This window comes from Mizuhopecten yessoensis, unplaced genomic scaffold (assembly GCF_002113885.1).
Source record: "Mizuhopecten yessoensis strain PY_sf001 unplaced genomic scaffold, ASM211388v2 scaffold9541, whole genome shotgun sequence".
Classification (NCBI taxonomy): domain Eukaryota; kingdom Metazoa; phylum Mollusca; class Bivalvia; order Pectinida; family Pectinidae; genus Mizuhopecten; species Mizuhopecten yessoensis.
In genome coordinates, this window is record NW_018408099.1 from 257,085 (window position 1) to 272,549 (window position 15,465).

At 35.9% G+C, this 15,465-nt stretch overlaps 1 protein-coding gene across 1 annotated transcript in view; it reads left to right on the top strand.

Moving 5' to 3' along the window:
• The window catches only part of LOC110458294 (neuroblastoma-amplified sequence-like), a 43,235-nt gene extending 28,890 nt beyond the window's left edge, over positions 1-14,345 (top strand). Inside the window, exons 38-58 of the mRNA XM_021509934.1 lie at positions 683-770; positions 1,197-1,517; positions 2,024-2,147; positions 2,552-2,628; positions 3,266-3,566; positions 3,807-3,873; positions 4,186-4,296; positions 4,972-5,216; positions 6,167-6,285; positions 6,542-6,637; positions 7,562-7,675; positions 7,943-8,034; positions 8,534-8,696; positions 9,035-9,177; positions 9,454-9,543; positions 10,064-10,172; positions 10,489-10,575; positions 11,253-11,395; positions 11,912-12,038; positions 12,506-12,634; positions 13,021-14,345. Of these exons, the coding sequence (XP_021365609.1) occupies positions 683-770; positions 1,197-1,517; positions 2,024-2,147; positions 2,552-2,628; positions 3,266-3,566; positions 3,807-3,873; positions 4,186-4,296; positions 4,972-5,216; positions 6,167-6,285; positions 6,542-6,637; positions 7,562-7,675; positions 7,943-8,034; positions 8,534-8,696; positions 9,035-9,177; positions 9,454-9,543; positions 10,064-10,172; positions 10,489-10,575; positions 11,253-11,395; positions 11,912-12,038; positions 12,506-12,634; positions 13,021-13,302 (3,028 nt within the window). The 3' untranslated portion in view covers positions 13,303-14,345. The remainder of the gene's footprint in view (positions 1-682; positions 771-1,196; positions 1,518-2,023; positions 2,148-2,551; positions 2,629-3,265; positions 3,567-3,806; positions 3,874-4,185; positions 4,297-4,971; positions 5,217-6,166; positions 6,286-6,541; positions 6,638-7,561; positions 7,676-7,942; positions 8,035-8,533; positions 8,697-9,034; positions 9,178-9,453; positions 9,544-10,063; positions 10,173-10,488; positions 10,576-11,252; positions 11,396-11,911; positions 12,039-12,505; positions 12,635-13,020) is intronic.
• The last annotated feature ends 1,120 nt before the right edge of the window (positions 14,346-15,465 follow it).

Here is a 15,465-nt window from a genome sequence, read left to right on the forward strand (position 1 = left end):
TATTTGGTTTTGATTGCATTTTATGAAGAACATCCTTTAATAAATTTTATTTGCTGTAAATAGGATGTTAAACATATTAATCAAAATTAGAATTGGATTTCATGTATAATAAATGAATAAATGTCAAGGAAAGTTGAATGTTGTAGTGAGTGAGATGCAATGTTTAAGCTAGCTAAATACAGTGTAAAAGTGACAATAGTTAATGTATGGATAGACCTCTATTATATAATTGATACTCTCAGTACTTAAATCGCAATTTAATTCAATACAATATCAGTTAAGACAACTGCAAGACTTTAACTACATCATTTAGTCCAGGAAAAACACTACTCCTTATATAAAGCTAAAGAAGAATGTACCCAATCTGATTAAAATCATATCCTACGTTCTCTACGTATCACATTAGGTAGTGATGCGTAGAGAATGTAGATTGAATGTACCCAGTATATAATACATTATACATCCCCTCTAGATCTACAAACACATCCTTGACAATCACCCGGGCAACAAAACCCATTGACAAACACCCGGGCAACAAAACCCATTGACAAGCACCCCTCAGCCAAAGCTTGATGACTCCGATCACCACTCACACACATACATTCAAGACTTCACATGATATCAGGAAATGAGGTTATCAATCATTTAATATGAAATAACAAATTCTTTTGATGTTTTTCAGGGCAAAGTTATTGTCGTTTTCCGTGACCTACTGTACCCCAGATATGATAGAGCCAATCCTTCAGGCAAAGGCTTTGCTGGAAACCCAGGTAAGATCACTAATAGCCATTATCATATTGACAGAAATACAGTATTGGGATCTCCTTGTAATCGGATATTCAAAATCCTGTTTAGCAGATGTATCAGCAGAGTGATTTTATATGTCCAGTGTTTAAACAAACTGTTTTACAGACAAGACTTACAAGTGACCCTTGACATTTAGCAATTTCAAAAGTCAAATGGGATTAACCCTGATTTGGGGAGAGTCAAAACTTACGAAAGTCAAATAGACCTGTCCTTTAAAACCCATGAGTCAAAGTTCATTTTGGGGGGTCAAATATATACAAACATTGTCTCAAGAGTCTACTGAACACCCTGCATTTCTATTTAGATTTAAGCGAAGGTGTAATTACAATGAAATGATTTTCTTTATCATAATGTTACCATCAATGATAATATTTTTTTACATATCTTAGATCCTGCATCGGTCCTTAAACACGGACGTTCAAGGAGAAGTCGATGAAGGCTCCCAGACACATGAGGTACCTCTGTCAGCCAGAGATGCACTGACGCAAACTAAAAACATTTTGACATCAACAACAAAATCCACCAAAGCGTTACTATCGACAATGACGGATAAGAACTGGTGGCACGGGACAATGAATTACCTAACCAAGTCCTCGAAACAATCTACGTACACGTCGGATCAAGGCCATCGTGATGAGAACCAGAATTTTGAGAGACAAGGATGTCATCCATTTTATTGTGATGCCGTTGAGAACGCATACGTAGATCTGGTCAGTCTTTACCACTGTTGAAATCGAAAAAAATATAACAGAATACTATGATGTTTGTAGATTTAAACTGTTTATAGTAGATAGAATCAAAGGTTTTAAAGATTTGGTATTGATTTACCTTATTGTTAAGAATTTCACATAGATATTTAATATTTCTATTCCTCAATACAGACTTATAGAAGTTATGGAAAGTTAACTCTCCAAGAAAAAGACAATCTAAAGAGATAGCCATATTTAATTAATAACTGCTGTCTTTCACTTTTCAGTTTTTAAATGAATATATTTCTGGTTCTTTGATAAAACCGACCATTGATCTGAAAGATATGTCAATGTCATAACAAAACTGAAAGGTTGAAAGCCATTATTTACTTTCATGGTATAGTGTACTACACAAACTATCGTGAAAATAAATCAGTTTAATTTGTTTATTTGAGATTAAATCCAAATAAAACATCAGTTTGACTTATATGTTAGGAAGCAAAGCTATGATACAATGTGTTTTACAGAGTGCAATCAACTACCAGAAGTGTCAATCAGAAGACGACCTCAGTACCGAGATGAGCTTGCTGAGGGCTGTGTATCTAGAGGAGATGCTGACCGAGGGTGAAAAAACACAGTCCACTTCACAAGGTAAGTTATCATCATGAAAAACTCCAGATAGATGACTAACATTATTTTTCCCTGAAATATATAAAAATTATATATTGTATATTGCAGTAATTGTATTAAACTTCAAAGATGCCTTTTTATTGCAAATCAGGTGAATTGCATCTGGGCCGTTTTCGTTAACGGTTGAACCGGTCTGACCTAGTAATCTGATGCAGCTTTCTGGCGAGCCTTGACAAAACCTTGCAAGGCCTGCATGAACATTTGTCGGTGCCAGGATTTATACTCGAAATTGTTACATTAAATGTTAATTTCTTTCTTCTTTTTGCTTTTTCAGTCTGAAAGATATTTGGGCACATGTAGACATGTGCCAATGTTCATAACGGTACAACTGTGTGACATTTAAACTTTGTTTTCTGTACCTACAGTATTACTGAAGATAGCACAGACCAAAATGACTGCAGACAGTACTTTAGGCTTGGCATTTCTTCTTGCACTTCCTAAAGTAAGTTTCTGAATTTATTTCATTTGCTATTGTTTTGGATGAAAAAAACTTCTTACCTATAATATTATGTTGATGTGTCTGTAGCCTATTTGGGGCACTATCAGTCCCATTAAGTGAATTCCAACGATTTAAAGTACAGTTAAGAAAAATAATTATAAGGCTAAACCCATAATTATAACATGTTATTGTTGAGTGTTATTGTGAATTGAAGAAATAGAGATGGAGTCTTCAATGCTCTTAAAAGAAAATGTTTGAAACATTTATGACTGGAAAATGACCGAATAAATATTTGTACTGTTGGTATTCTTTCTCTCTGACAGGAGGTGACGGAGCACGACCACTTTACTATATTTGTACTGTTGGTATTCTTTCTCTCTGACAGGAGGTGATCACGAAGCACGACCTCTTTGCTATATTTGTACTGTTGGTATTCTTTTTCTCTGACAGGAGGTGATCACGAAGCACGACCTTTTTGCTATATTTGTACTGTTGGTATTTTTTTTCTCTGACAGGAGGTGACGAAGCACAACCTCTTTGCTATATTTGTACTGTTGGTATTCTTTCTCTCTGACAGGAGGTGACGGAGCACGACCACTTCACTATATTTGTACTGTTGTTACTTTTTTTTCTCTGACAGGAGGTGATGGACCACGACCACTTTGCTGACTTACCCTTCACAACCATGTCTCTACAGATGGCGCTCTATTACTTTGCCCTACAAATCTACTCGGCTTTAAGGCCGACATTTGACCCTGAGCTAAGTCTGTTGTACAAGTATCCACCGTTCAGGCTGATAGAAAAGGTCAGGACGTACGTCAGTAGGACCAAAGACCATCAACAGCCCAGTGAGGTTGCCCAACTGGTCAACAACTTCAATCAGTATCAGGAATTTCTGGAGGACTCCATCCAGGCCAAACAGCTGAAGAAACTGGACAGAGGTCAGTGTGACCATGAAGTATATTGGACACTTCTGTTCCTAATAAAAAAATCTTACTTAAATATACTGCCATGAGATCAGCTTTTGTGTAAAAACAAAAACAAAGAAAACACCACTGTCAAGAGAATACATTGCAATTGCTTGGGTTTTTTTTTAAAGCCAAATGCTTAGATTAACTTGTTCATAATACATTTGTTCTAATGTATGATAATTTGATTTGGTTTTTTTCCCTTTCAAACAGGTATAGATACTGGACGGTTTACGAAGGACAGTCAATACAGGGTGGAAACTATCTGTGGGCTAGCCATGTTAGTACACCCATCCATGTGGAATTTATGGAAATTGAAATATTCTAGAAGTTCAAATACTCATGTTGAAATGAAAAATATTCTCAATTAAATAATCTTGAGATTTAAAAGATAATGTCAAAGATTGAAAAAATCAAATTTATAAACATATAAGCTTGTAACATATACATGTACCAGTAAACTTTTAGAGAGAATTCATCAGTCTAGAATTTGCATATGAAGATGTTTTATCACAAAGGGAATGTCGCTGTAATAGTGGTTAGTACTGCCTTCAGATTTAATGTTCTTTTTTACTATAATTAATTGGAACAGGACTTTGGAGGAGAGTGTGTACAACATTTCCTTGTCCCTGGCGGCCAGGTATTCTGTCTGTCTGTGGGATGTGTACATGGCCCATCTGGAGTTCCTCTTCTCAGACAGTCAGTAAGTAATTTCACATTTTTTAACTACATGTATTATCAAACAGTAAGTAAATGTTTCAGTTTCTGAATAATCAAATGATAATTTTCCCTCCAACTGATGATGGTATTTCATAAGAGAAAACATAGGATAAATCGGAAGTAAAACTGTCTGAGACTTAGGTATTAGATATATATACTTGGTATCTTTATGTGTTAATGTTGGTGTGATCTGGTAATGTTGTACAGATCAGTCACTAAGTTTAATTAACGGTTTTGAGAATTAACAAATTATGCGGTAGAATTCCAATTGTCGGAACTTTCAATTATTCATACCTTGGTCTTGTCCTCCAGTAAATAGGCAGTTTTAATAGTATGTGACTGGTTATCTGAACAATTTGTATGTGTCTCATTGGATTAAGATAATATATCTGCTGCATATTTAGAATTCAGATACTTTAAGAAATTATAGTAAATAATTAAACTGAATAACTCAGTTTGTCAGGTCATCAAAAAGATGAAGTCATCTTGGTGCTCATAATTCATGTGGAAATAATATATCGTGATACTTTATGGTAAATGTGGTACAATGTACATGCTATTTTCAAATTAGTGAATTAACCAATTGTATGCACTTTATATGCATTTGTTTTGAGATTATTTAATGTGTACTATATTTGTTTGATATTTTTTATATAAGGCTGAAGACAGAGGAAATAGAGGATCGTGTAGGAAGGATGGGGATTCTGTCTGTACTGAAGGAGAGAAACGAAAACTTTGTTACGAAGATGACTACTTATGTGTACCCGTCTGTGGAGGGGACAGATCAAGCCCGCCTCCTGTATTACTACACCCTGATGTCCGGGATAGACACCCCGCTAGCTGGCAGCCTCACAGCTGACGCCCACGTCAAACTCCTCAAGAAAACTAAATTTTCTGCTGAAGGTACATGGTAGACTTATTCCATATAGATATTAGTGTGGATTCTGAACCATTGTTATGTTATTTTGATATTTGATAAAGCTTTGATCGATGATATCACTATTTACTACTTAAGAGCTCATCAGATAGATAATTCTTACTCAATAATCAACTAATTTTCTTTATGATGATTCTCTTTCCAGAAATACTTTTTGCTTCCACCTCAATAACTAATCTCTAAAGTGTATATTGTGAATCCATTTCAGTTCTTTATATTTGCAGTTCCATACATCGTGCGGAATATTTATCAAAATGTTGAGCCTTCATATTTCATGTTGTATGAATCAGACTTTGATATTTTATAAAGCTTTGATCCTGGATATCAGTCACTATGTACTGTTTTAGAATGCATCAAAAGATTTCTTTACATAATTCTTGTTCAATAATCAAGTTATTTTCTTTTATGGTGATTCTGTTTCCCCGAAACACTTTTTGTTTCCACTTCGGTATTTAAATATGTAGAGTGGCTTAAGTAAGTAAAAATCAGATGAACTACATCTATTAACAAGAAAACATCAAGTGAGCTAGTCAGGTCAATAGTCTTCTGGCCATGGTCAGATCTAGAGTTTGAATCCAGTTTCGATCGCTTCAGTTCTCTATAGATTTGTATTGGCAGCTCTATACATCATGTGGAATTTTGGTTTGGTTTGTTTATGTTTTACGCCCCATTAACATCTATGGTCATTTAAGGATGTGCCAGGTTTTGGTGGTGGAGGAAAACCTGAGTTCCCAGAGAAAAACCACTGTCTTACGACCAGTACCTGGCGACTGCCCCACGTAGGCCTCGAACCCGTGACCCAGTGGTGGAGGGCTAGTGGTAGCAGAATGTCAGACGCCTTAACCCCCAAATCCAAATGTTGAGCATTTATATGTTTGATGTATGAATCAGGTACATGATTTTATTTCTTGTATAGGTTTGGACTACAAGAGACTGGTGGAGGGAGAAGACAACCCTGTAGATGTTCTGGTTCCCATCCTTACCACCAGTAACATAACTGTGATAGCTAAACTAGCCAACAAGATTCCAGATGGGGTGAGTCTGAGTCATGCTCAGTAAATGAAATATTATAAGTGTTTTACTGTAAGATATTCCAAGAAATAATTAAAACTCAATGATCGATTTGAAACAAAAATGGTGTTCCAAATCAATAATCAATAATGAAGTATGAAACAAAAACAGTTTTTTTTTTTTACCAATGCATTTAGTAAAATAAGAGTTTTACAGTCAAAATGATTCAAGGGAGGAGTAAGAAACAATAGTACGAGGTATTTTCTGTTTATATCTACAGAAAGGAGGTATGTTGATGCCTAGTGCTGTGTATTGTGCCTGGGCCATCAGGATGTTCTGGGATACATCAGCATCTAAGAAGGTACCAGACACTGCGGTAAGTCAGACAATCATTCACAGGAAATAGGACAGCAACTTTCCATCAATTTACCAAAAATTAATCAACACAACTAAAAAGATATTTTTCCATAAAAATTATATCTAGTATTGTGTAACGTAATCATTGATAAGGAGAAGAATATTTTCTGACAAAACTTCTGATGTGGGTGCCTTTAAACTAGTGGATGTGTCCTCGTACCCCAAGGGTCCTGGTTACAACAAGGGATCGGTTGGAATATTGAAATGTTTACCGACCCCATTTTCTGAACAACAAAAAATGTTTTCTGAAACTTCACAAATGGATGTATCATGACTGCATGGTTACTGGTTAATGTTCCTGAACCACACTTGTGTCTTTCCAGGGTCAAGGTCATGTTGAAGGAATAAAGGTCAAATCATTGTAATCCTTGTCCATATGTAATAATTTCTGCAGCCTTAAACATGTTTTATTATGTTACTGTCATGTTTTCATCCCAAAGTCCAAGTCACACATGACATGAAGCAACACCTGGTTCTGTAAATTCTTAGAATGTTTCATCCCCAATGGATGTTTGGGGGACTGATTATTTTATCTTACCCTATTGGCCATGTCGTATTTTCAATGTGTTGTTGATATGACGTCATACAGTTGCTATGACTGGCAAATCCCCTGTTACAAAACCTTGGGTGACTGAGACAAGGATATATCGAACATTGTGAAAATTGTGGATAAATATTTCCAGTGTAAGAGAAATATGTATTCATTCCTAAAACTGTAAAGTGAAGGACATTTGCTACAAAGTTGCAATATTTTTCGAGATTTATTGAAACAAATATCAACATAAAAAGGAATATTATGGTATTATGATTAGCATATTAAGAAATCAGATTTTCTCCTTGGCAGAGCCTAAACTGAAATATAACATATTTTTTGTGTTAACAGCTGGGCTGGGTACATCGATATGAGAGCTGTCGGGAAACCCTACAGAAACTACTGCCTCAGGACCTAGTGCAATTTGTGGACTCAGTTGTCTTCGTTCCACAGTCAAGAGAAATGGTAATTAACAAACCAATTTACTGGATGTACTATGCTGATCTGATAAATACTCAGAAAGATGATTATATAGAGACAAAAATCATTCTATTCGTATGTATCAGCCGGCATTCAGACCCTGGTGATCAGCTGGTACCGTATATTTTTATTTGCAGAGATAGCTCTTGAATGATAAGCCAAATGTACCATTATGACTTAGAGGTCTGTGTAACAATATAAATATGTCCATATATGGTGGTGTTCTACACACTTGGTTGTGTTGTACTGCAGGTTGGGTTTGAGAGCCGACAGCAGATTTTGAACCGTTGTCTCAAGTTTGCCAGACAGCAAGGCAGCAAGAAGAAGAAGCAGGAGGAAGCTGGGTAAGTACATGCTTCAAAGACAAGTGGAATCATATTTCAATAACGTTAGTTTCCTTTTTTTGTGCAAAATAATTCTAACCATAAGGTTTCGTGGGCCTATATGTTTGTTCCACATGAAAGCTATTCAGCAATAATGGCTCAAGAACAGCATTACAGTAGGACTTTTTACACAAAACTAGAAAAAAACTTTGACTGTATCTGATCTGTGACTAGACTAAATTTGTTCAACAATAATAGCGCCCAAACTATAGGGTTTATGACAGCGTGTCAATAAAGCCATGGTCAATATAAGATCATGTAATTACCTAACAACAATTTTTTGTCTTTGAACACCAAAAAATATGTTAGATTTCATCAGATTTTCTGAAAATCAGGTGCCAGTAAAGTCCGGCTTCACTTAAGGTATATAACAAAAATAAAAACAAAGAACTGTAAGGAAATCAGAGAGCTGTGGAAACTGGTCACTTTTTTTCTTACTTGATATTTATATGTCATTAAGTGACCAGATGAGTTGGGAGAAGGCAGCATCGGTATTAAAGGGTTACCAGTCACATCTTACTGTGATGCAGCACCAAACCTTACAGTCCCTGGCGGAGTCAGAGGCTGGCGACCTCCGGCAGTACTCACTAGAGCTCGACATGAGCAAGGGAAAGGCTGTCAAGGTAAGTAACACTTGTCTCCGTTTGGTTCAGTAAATCAAAGTCTTCTGTTTTTCTATCGGATTAGCTTTACCAAACAATAACATCTCACATGGACAGTTAGTCCAGAAGGCTTTGCTTGGTTAACGTTGTCATTGGTTCTGTTGTGTTTTTCTGTGTCATATTTCTTTGAGCAAATGTTTTTATTTTAGATGTAATGATTGAAATATTTCATTGAGTATAAACTATAAATGTGTGTAAGCATCAATTGCTAATTTAAGTAACTACGTGATTAAAAGAAATATATTTTAGATGATGAAAACTTATAATTATATAAGGTGTCATGTTTTTGCTCATTTTAGTTGGAGGAAATATTTGTGAGGATGACCTGTGAAGGCTTGGGTATAGATGTAATTGAGAATCTGTTGTCGACCATACCCACGTTGTCATGGAAACCTTTAACAGCAGTCCAGCAGTCACTGGACAGGATTATTTCTCATCTAAGGTAACTGTCTCTGCAGGAAAGACATGTATTTAATCAGTCTGTTTTGCTTTTAAAAATATGGACTTTAACCTCCATTTATATAATTAGTACACACATATTGTTTCCTTACTCTGAGCAGAAACGTAAAAATTGTCAAAGTTTTAAGTTATAACATTGTTATAAAATAGTTATAAAATTTGAATCAGCTAAAATAAGTATAACTCTTACAGTATAAGGAAATGAGAATGGCCAGATCTAGACTTGAACCAGGAGAATAATATTAACTTCTATTTGCAGCGACGAAAGTTCTAGTCTTGACTGTGTGGAGGAAAGTCTGGCCTCCTTTCAGAGAATCGTCAACAATGTCTACTCACACGGGCAGGAAGGGTAAGTAACTCTGAAGTATAAAATAACAAGTGTCTTGCACACCACGGCAGTAATGAGGGATGAAGTATATGTCATCATTTTAGATATGTGAAGGAATATAAGGTTACTTGGTTTGAACTATAACAAGTATTCATTGGTTGGTTGGTTGAATTGGTCAGTGGTTTTACGTCTGTCTTACACTGACGGTAGTCTGTGTTTCAGCCGACGCGAGGGGATAAGTTGCCCTTTACCAGACCCTATTGAGATTCAAAACGTCCTAGGCCCGGCCAGGTCACGCCCCAAGGTCCGACTGCTCCTTAGATGCAGATAAACTGTTATAGTGGCTTTGGTCCAAAGATCCATGTCCTTCATGTGGTCCCCGTTGTCCTCCTGTTATAACTGGTACACAAACATGCAGGGGAGATAACTCAATCACAACGGTTTTCATACTGTCAGTAAATGTTATGGACATTGTCTGGTGTATGGTGATCAGAGCCAATGCCAAGTTGTTTTACTGTATATCAGCATTACTGTGTTGTAGCGGAGACCATGTGACAGCTGAGGACGTGATGACCTTAGTGCGGCCATTTTGCTCTGACGATACAGTAGCAGTAAAACCTCGTCTAGACCTCCTTCACACTTTAGAAAAGGTACAAAATGATCTTGAAAATTGTGTTTAAGTTTCAGTACATGTTAGATATCAACTATTTGATCTGTGATATCAATATTTAGATTATAATTGTATAAATATTGGGAGTACTTAGTACTGATTACTAGATAAACAGTAAAAAGTGAAGCTATATCGTTGTGTAGTGGTTTTGGTCGATCATCAGAGACCAGGTAGCTCAATTGGTAGAGCGTCCGTCAACAGTTTGGAAGGTCCTGGGGTTGAACCCTGGTCAGGTGATGTATTCTTTCGTTTCTATTACTGTTGAAATAAAGTGCAGAAATATCTCTATTTTTCAGAGTTTTGACCTGTCCCCTGAAGACCTGGTGTTACTAGTGCTGTACAGGTCGGAGGCGGTGATAAACAAAGGCTGGCACGACATCACTGTATGTACTTCCTATTATTTTACTGTTATATAGGTATATATGCATTGGATTCCAAACATCCCTAAGCCAAGTCTTACATCTCTATACAATAGCATCGCTTGGAATCTGATTTTTTACAAAGGGTTGTCTAACACTGATTGACGGGGACGTGTTAAATTTAGCAAAACCTGCTCCATCAATCGTTCTCAAACTACACTAATATACTATCCATGGCAATTTTCACTGGGTGTTTTAATTACACTTATTGGTATAATCTATTGCCATATACAATGTATAGCAAAAATGTTGCCATTCACATAATAGCAACAATTTCGTATAACTTTTAACTTTTCAAATGTTAAAAGTACCTTTTTATATGACCTTTTTGGGGGTTATATTTTTGGATTCTCACTTCCAGATCAATGCCACAAATTGAGGCCAGTATTTAAAAGAAAAAATAATACAAAATTAAAACATATCAACTATCACCAAGTAGTTTACCTATGACCATTTCCAGGATCGTCTTTTCAGAGTAGAGATCACAAAGGTCAAAGTTCAAATAAGTTAGTCTGTGAACCACTGAAAATATATTCATGCAATTCTATAATGTCAATGTGATGGTTTCAAATTAAATAAGGAGATTATTGTCTACTAATTTGAGTATTTGAATTAAGATTTCACATCTACACCATGTACAGGTACAGGAGGCCGATATCAACACAGACCAGGCCAGATTTTCACTCTTCACTCGTCTGTTGTCATTGACAACGACCTTTGAACAGACACAAGCTCTTTATAAGCTCCTCCATCTCTGGCCACCACTGACAGCATCAAGTTCAAGGTATGTACGGCTATATATGTTTGTTAAGACTTATTTTGTAGTAGGTCTTCCTAGCTCCACATTCTTGAAATGCCTCTCCTAAAAATAATTATCATATTGCTTCAAAAACAAACGACTATGTTAGAAATGTTTTATCAAACAGTTATCTTGTAATACACCCATGTCATATATATATAGATGTGTGTATGAACTCGTGTGAACATTGATGTTTGGTTTTATACTGAAATTAATACTCAAGAAAATACTATGAGGTTAAATATTTGAAACCAAGAATTTACCCTGAATGCTCAGACTAAGGAATTTATTCTGATTTCCTGGACTATGGAATTTAGCCATATTTCTCAGGCTAAGGAATTCACCCTGCACATGACTGCTATATTGTTGTTTCCTGTGGTGTGCTCTTTAGCTTTCAAAAAGATATTAACTACACATAGAACATAGCTGTTTTCTCACCTGCATAAGGTTTATTTCTTAAATTTTGTCCCGGTTTATATCACTTTGCCTTTCCATTTGAAGGGTGGCTATGGAGAATCCCTGGGTGAACATCTTCGACATGATGGTCCAGGAGAGTGACCAGATGAATCGAACACTTGTGTGTCCCTGTCTGAAGGAGGTTTTGTCTGTCTGTCAGCTCAGTGAGGAGGTATATAGTTAAAGACTCTTCTGATAACTCGTCTCCTCTTAATCAGGATTACCCGTCTTTGGACTGATGAGAAGTGGTGTTTTAGTTACCTGCAATCACATGTTTTTAGAAGTTCAATCTTTAAAACCTGCTGGGGACTTTTATATAATGGCCGATGCCCTCATCGATCGATCGGTCTGTATTTCATAATCAAATAAATGTGGTCAATTTACTTAATACTAAATATCTGCTAGTATTTAGTGAATACAACAAGTGTTAATTATAAGAACGACTATAATTTCTAGATATTAATCTTCCAAAAATATGCAAGAATTTTCACCAAAACGTTTTTAAAGGTATCATTAGCTTCGTAAATTATGTTTTCCTGCAGTACTAGTATTAAAAACACTGCTATTCATGTTTGACAAAGTTACAAAAAAATTACAAAGAGAACAACATTATAATGTATTATTTAATTTTGTTTTCAGTGTGTACGTCATATTTATGATAGCCTAGTTACTACGTCCACTCACTTGGAAGCTGTAAGGTGCGCTCTGATTGGTGGATATGATGACCTAATGGTTACTGCCATACAACACCTTGCATCACAGCCTCAGGTAAACTGTACATAGCTAAATAAATGTTTGGAGTTCTCGTAAACTATTGACTTCAGTGTTTTGGGGGTACGTTCGGACCTAGTAGATGTGGTATGTGTGAATATGTTGTTACATAACAATATAGTGGTATATTAGGTGGTTGAAAAAATAATTTGTCTTGAAATTGGGAAAAGAAGGCGACCTTTTCAATATGTACTGTATGCAGCACTACTAAACAACCTTGCTCAGGTCTGATCTTCTGAATACCATGTAACAGGGTATTCCAGACATATGCAGTATACAATACATCGAAATGAACTACATTGCAACGTAAATACAACCTTTGGTTAAATTTACAATTTTTTCAAGAAATACAAAATGTTTTATTATTCATATCAAATTTTCAGGTTGCACCAGATGACGATCTTCTTGACCTTATCGTGCATAATGATCTAGTCACTAGAGTGGTGTTCACCCATATATACCCAGCCATTACAGACTATATTCTGGCCAATCAGAACATTAATGATGAGTCACGTGACTATCTCTCGGTTAAGGAGGTGTGTAGGAGATTAGGTGAGCAGGGGTTTGAAGCAGAGGCAGGATCTCTACTGATGAGGAGTCGAGCCACACACCCATTCCTCCAGACTTTTAGTGCATCTTTACAATCTCTTAAAAAGTGGTTTTAACGTTAGTGAAGCATGAGTAAACTCTACCAGATGTACATGGGCGAGTTTGATCATCAACCATTTACCATAGTCGAGCTGTAAAATATCATTAAATGTGCTTACATATACTGGTAAGCAACAACCAATCACTGCCTTGCTTTCAAATAATCACGCATGCTCAGACTATACCACTAGTTAGTCTGGTCCAACCAAAGGAAATTGGTAGGTTGTACAATAGTTGCCAGGCATGCGCACTGCAACTAGCTTCTTGTTTCTTTACACATGCGCAATACACCTTACTATCGTACTCTAGTTAGACCACAGTCGCTACAGTTGACGATCAAACTCGCCTGAGGGTGTAATTGCCCTTGTCTCTATAATTTCTTTAAAATGTTTGTTACAATAATTATTGATGCAGAAATGATTCTGTGTACAGCTCATCTTAAACAAAGTGCTATTGGACTTGGTATTATGTAGTTGCATGGAACTCATTGACAACTACTCCATAAAATTATTAAGATTTTACTTTGTAATACTTCAACTAAAAATAATGGTGCAGGTCTTTTAAAAGGTAACATTGATATTGATTATTACCAGGTAAACAGATTGGGTCAAAAACAGATGTACTATCAAACATTTAATATTCATTTACCCTGCTTCAAGAGTTTTTATGAACTAGATAATCATCAAGTTTAGTACTAGATAATTACTGGAAAAACCAAAGTCAGAAAAGCCTTTGTTCTGGAATCCTATCAAACTATGACTATATAATATGTACACTTATGGTGCACTATTTGCAAAGAGCTGACAATCAGAACATCATACAATCCTGTCTGTAGTTTAGAAGTTTTCAGAGAACTCAATCTGGTTATGATTGTTTATGGCTTACTGATAACAGCTCTTCAACTCAAAGAGGTCATTTAGAGATATTTAGGTTTCATTCGCGTATCCTGGTTGAAACGGTACAGGTGGCGCAGAAATATTCCACGATAAACGAACACACTTGGACAAAACTATAGGCATAGCTAAAACTACAGAGTTTCGGAAAATAAGTAACAATGTATCAAGAATAGTATGCCCTTCTTTCACCCGTCCACTGAATTACATAACATATCTTACAAACTTCATGTGGATTGACATTGTTTTAGAAAGAAATAACGCAAAACTAGCAATAGTCAGCATTTTAGTTTCGGTCAGGTACGTCTGGACCTCTCAATCTACACGTGCCATATAATTATTACTGAGGTCAGCCTCGGTTGTTCATAAATGTGCCTGTTGTTTTCTTTCCAGGTTCAATGCTTTCAACTGGTTAAACAGTATACGCGAAAGTGGGAGATATTGAACAGATAGTCGGGAAATTATAATAACATGAAATTGAATTATAGATAAAAATTATGTCAGAACTGCAGTAAGCCCCGGGCCAACTTGTATAAAACATCTCAAGTCTAAGATTTCCCATACATTGCTTGTAAATTTTCTTAACTTTGAGATGTTTTATACAAGTGTTTCAAAACCTGGTACGTCCTTCAAACCTGGTACGTCCTTAAATGACTATAGCTGTTAATAGGACGTAAAACACAAACAAACCAAACCCTGGTGTATACAGCATTCAATCCACTATGTATCCTTTCTGTCTACTGTTAATGAAGCTCATGCAGTTTTTACTCAAGATCATGAATGGATTTTATTTTCGTCGGTCACATTTTTTCTTGTTCTATGTGTTGCCTTACACATGTATAAGAAAATATTAATTGTTAACCATGCTACTAAAAATTAAATTCTGGTAATATATTTATCAGATCTGTATCGAGTTATGTAATGTTACTGCTCAATTAAAATAATTTATGAAAGATTAATGTTTTGTTTTATTGTTACTTTCATAATTGCAAATGCTTTCGTTGATAGTCTCAAAAATTAATATTGCACCGTCATAGGATGAGTATTACAAGGATATTTGCCCGACAAGTGTCCTCAATGTCATCGCTTTATAAACTGTTTGTTATATGATTGTCGTGATACTTCCTGTGTGATGGGTGGGTAAACGTAATCTCGTGCATAAATTTGCGTGTCAACATTTCTGTGTTTCTCGGGTCAAATCAAGGTGACATACTACTGAAAAACAGAATTTTAGCTTCATTGCTGTACTGCAGGCTAATATCTTTGCCGAATGTCACAAAGTTTCAA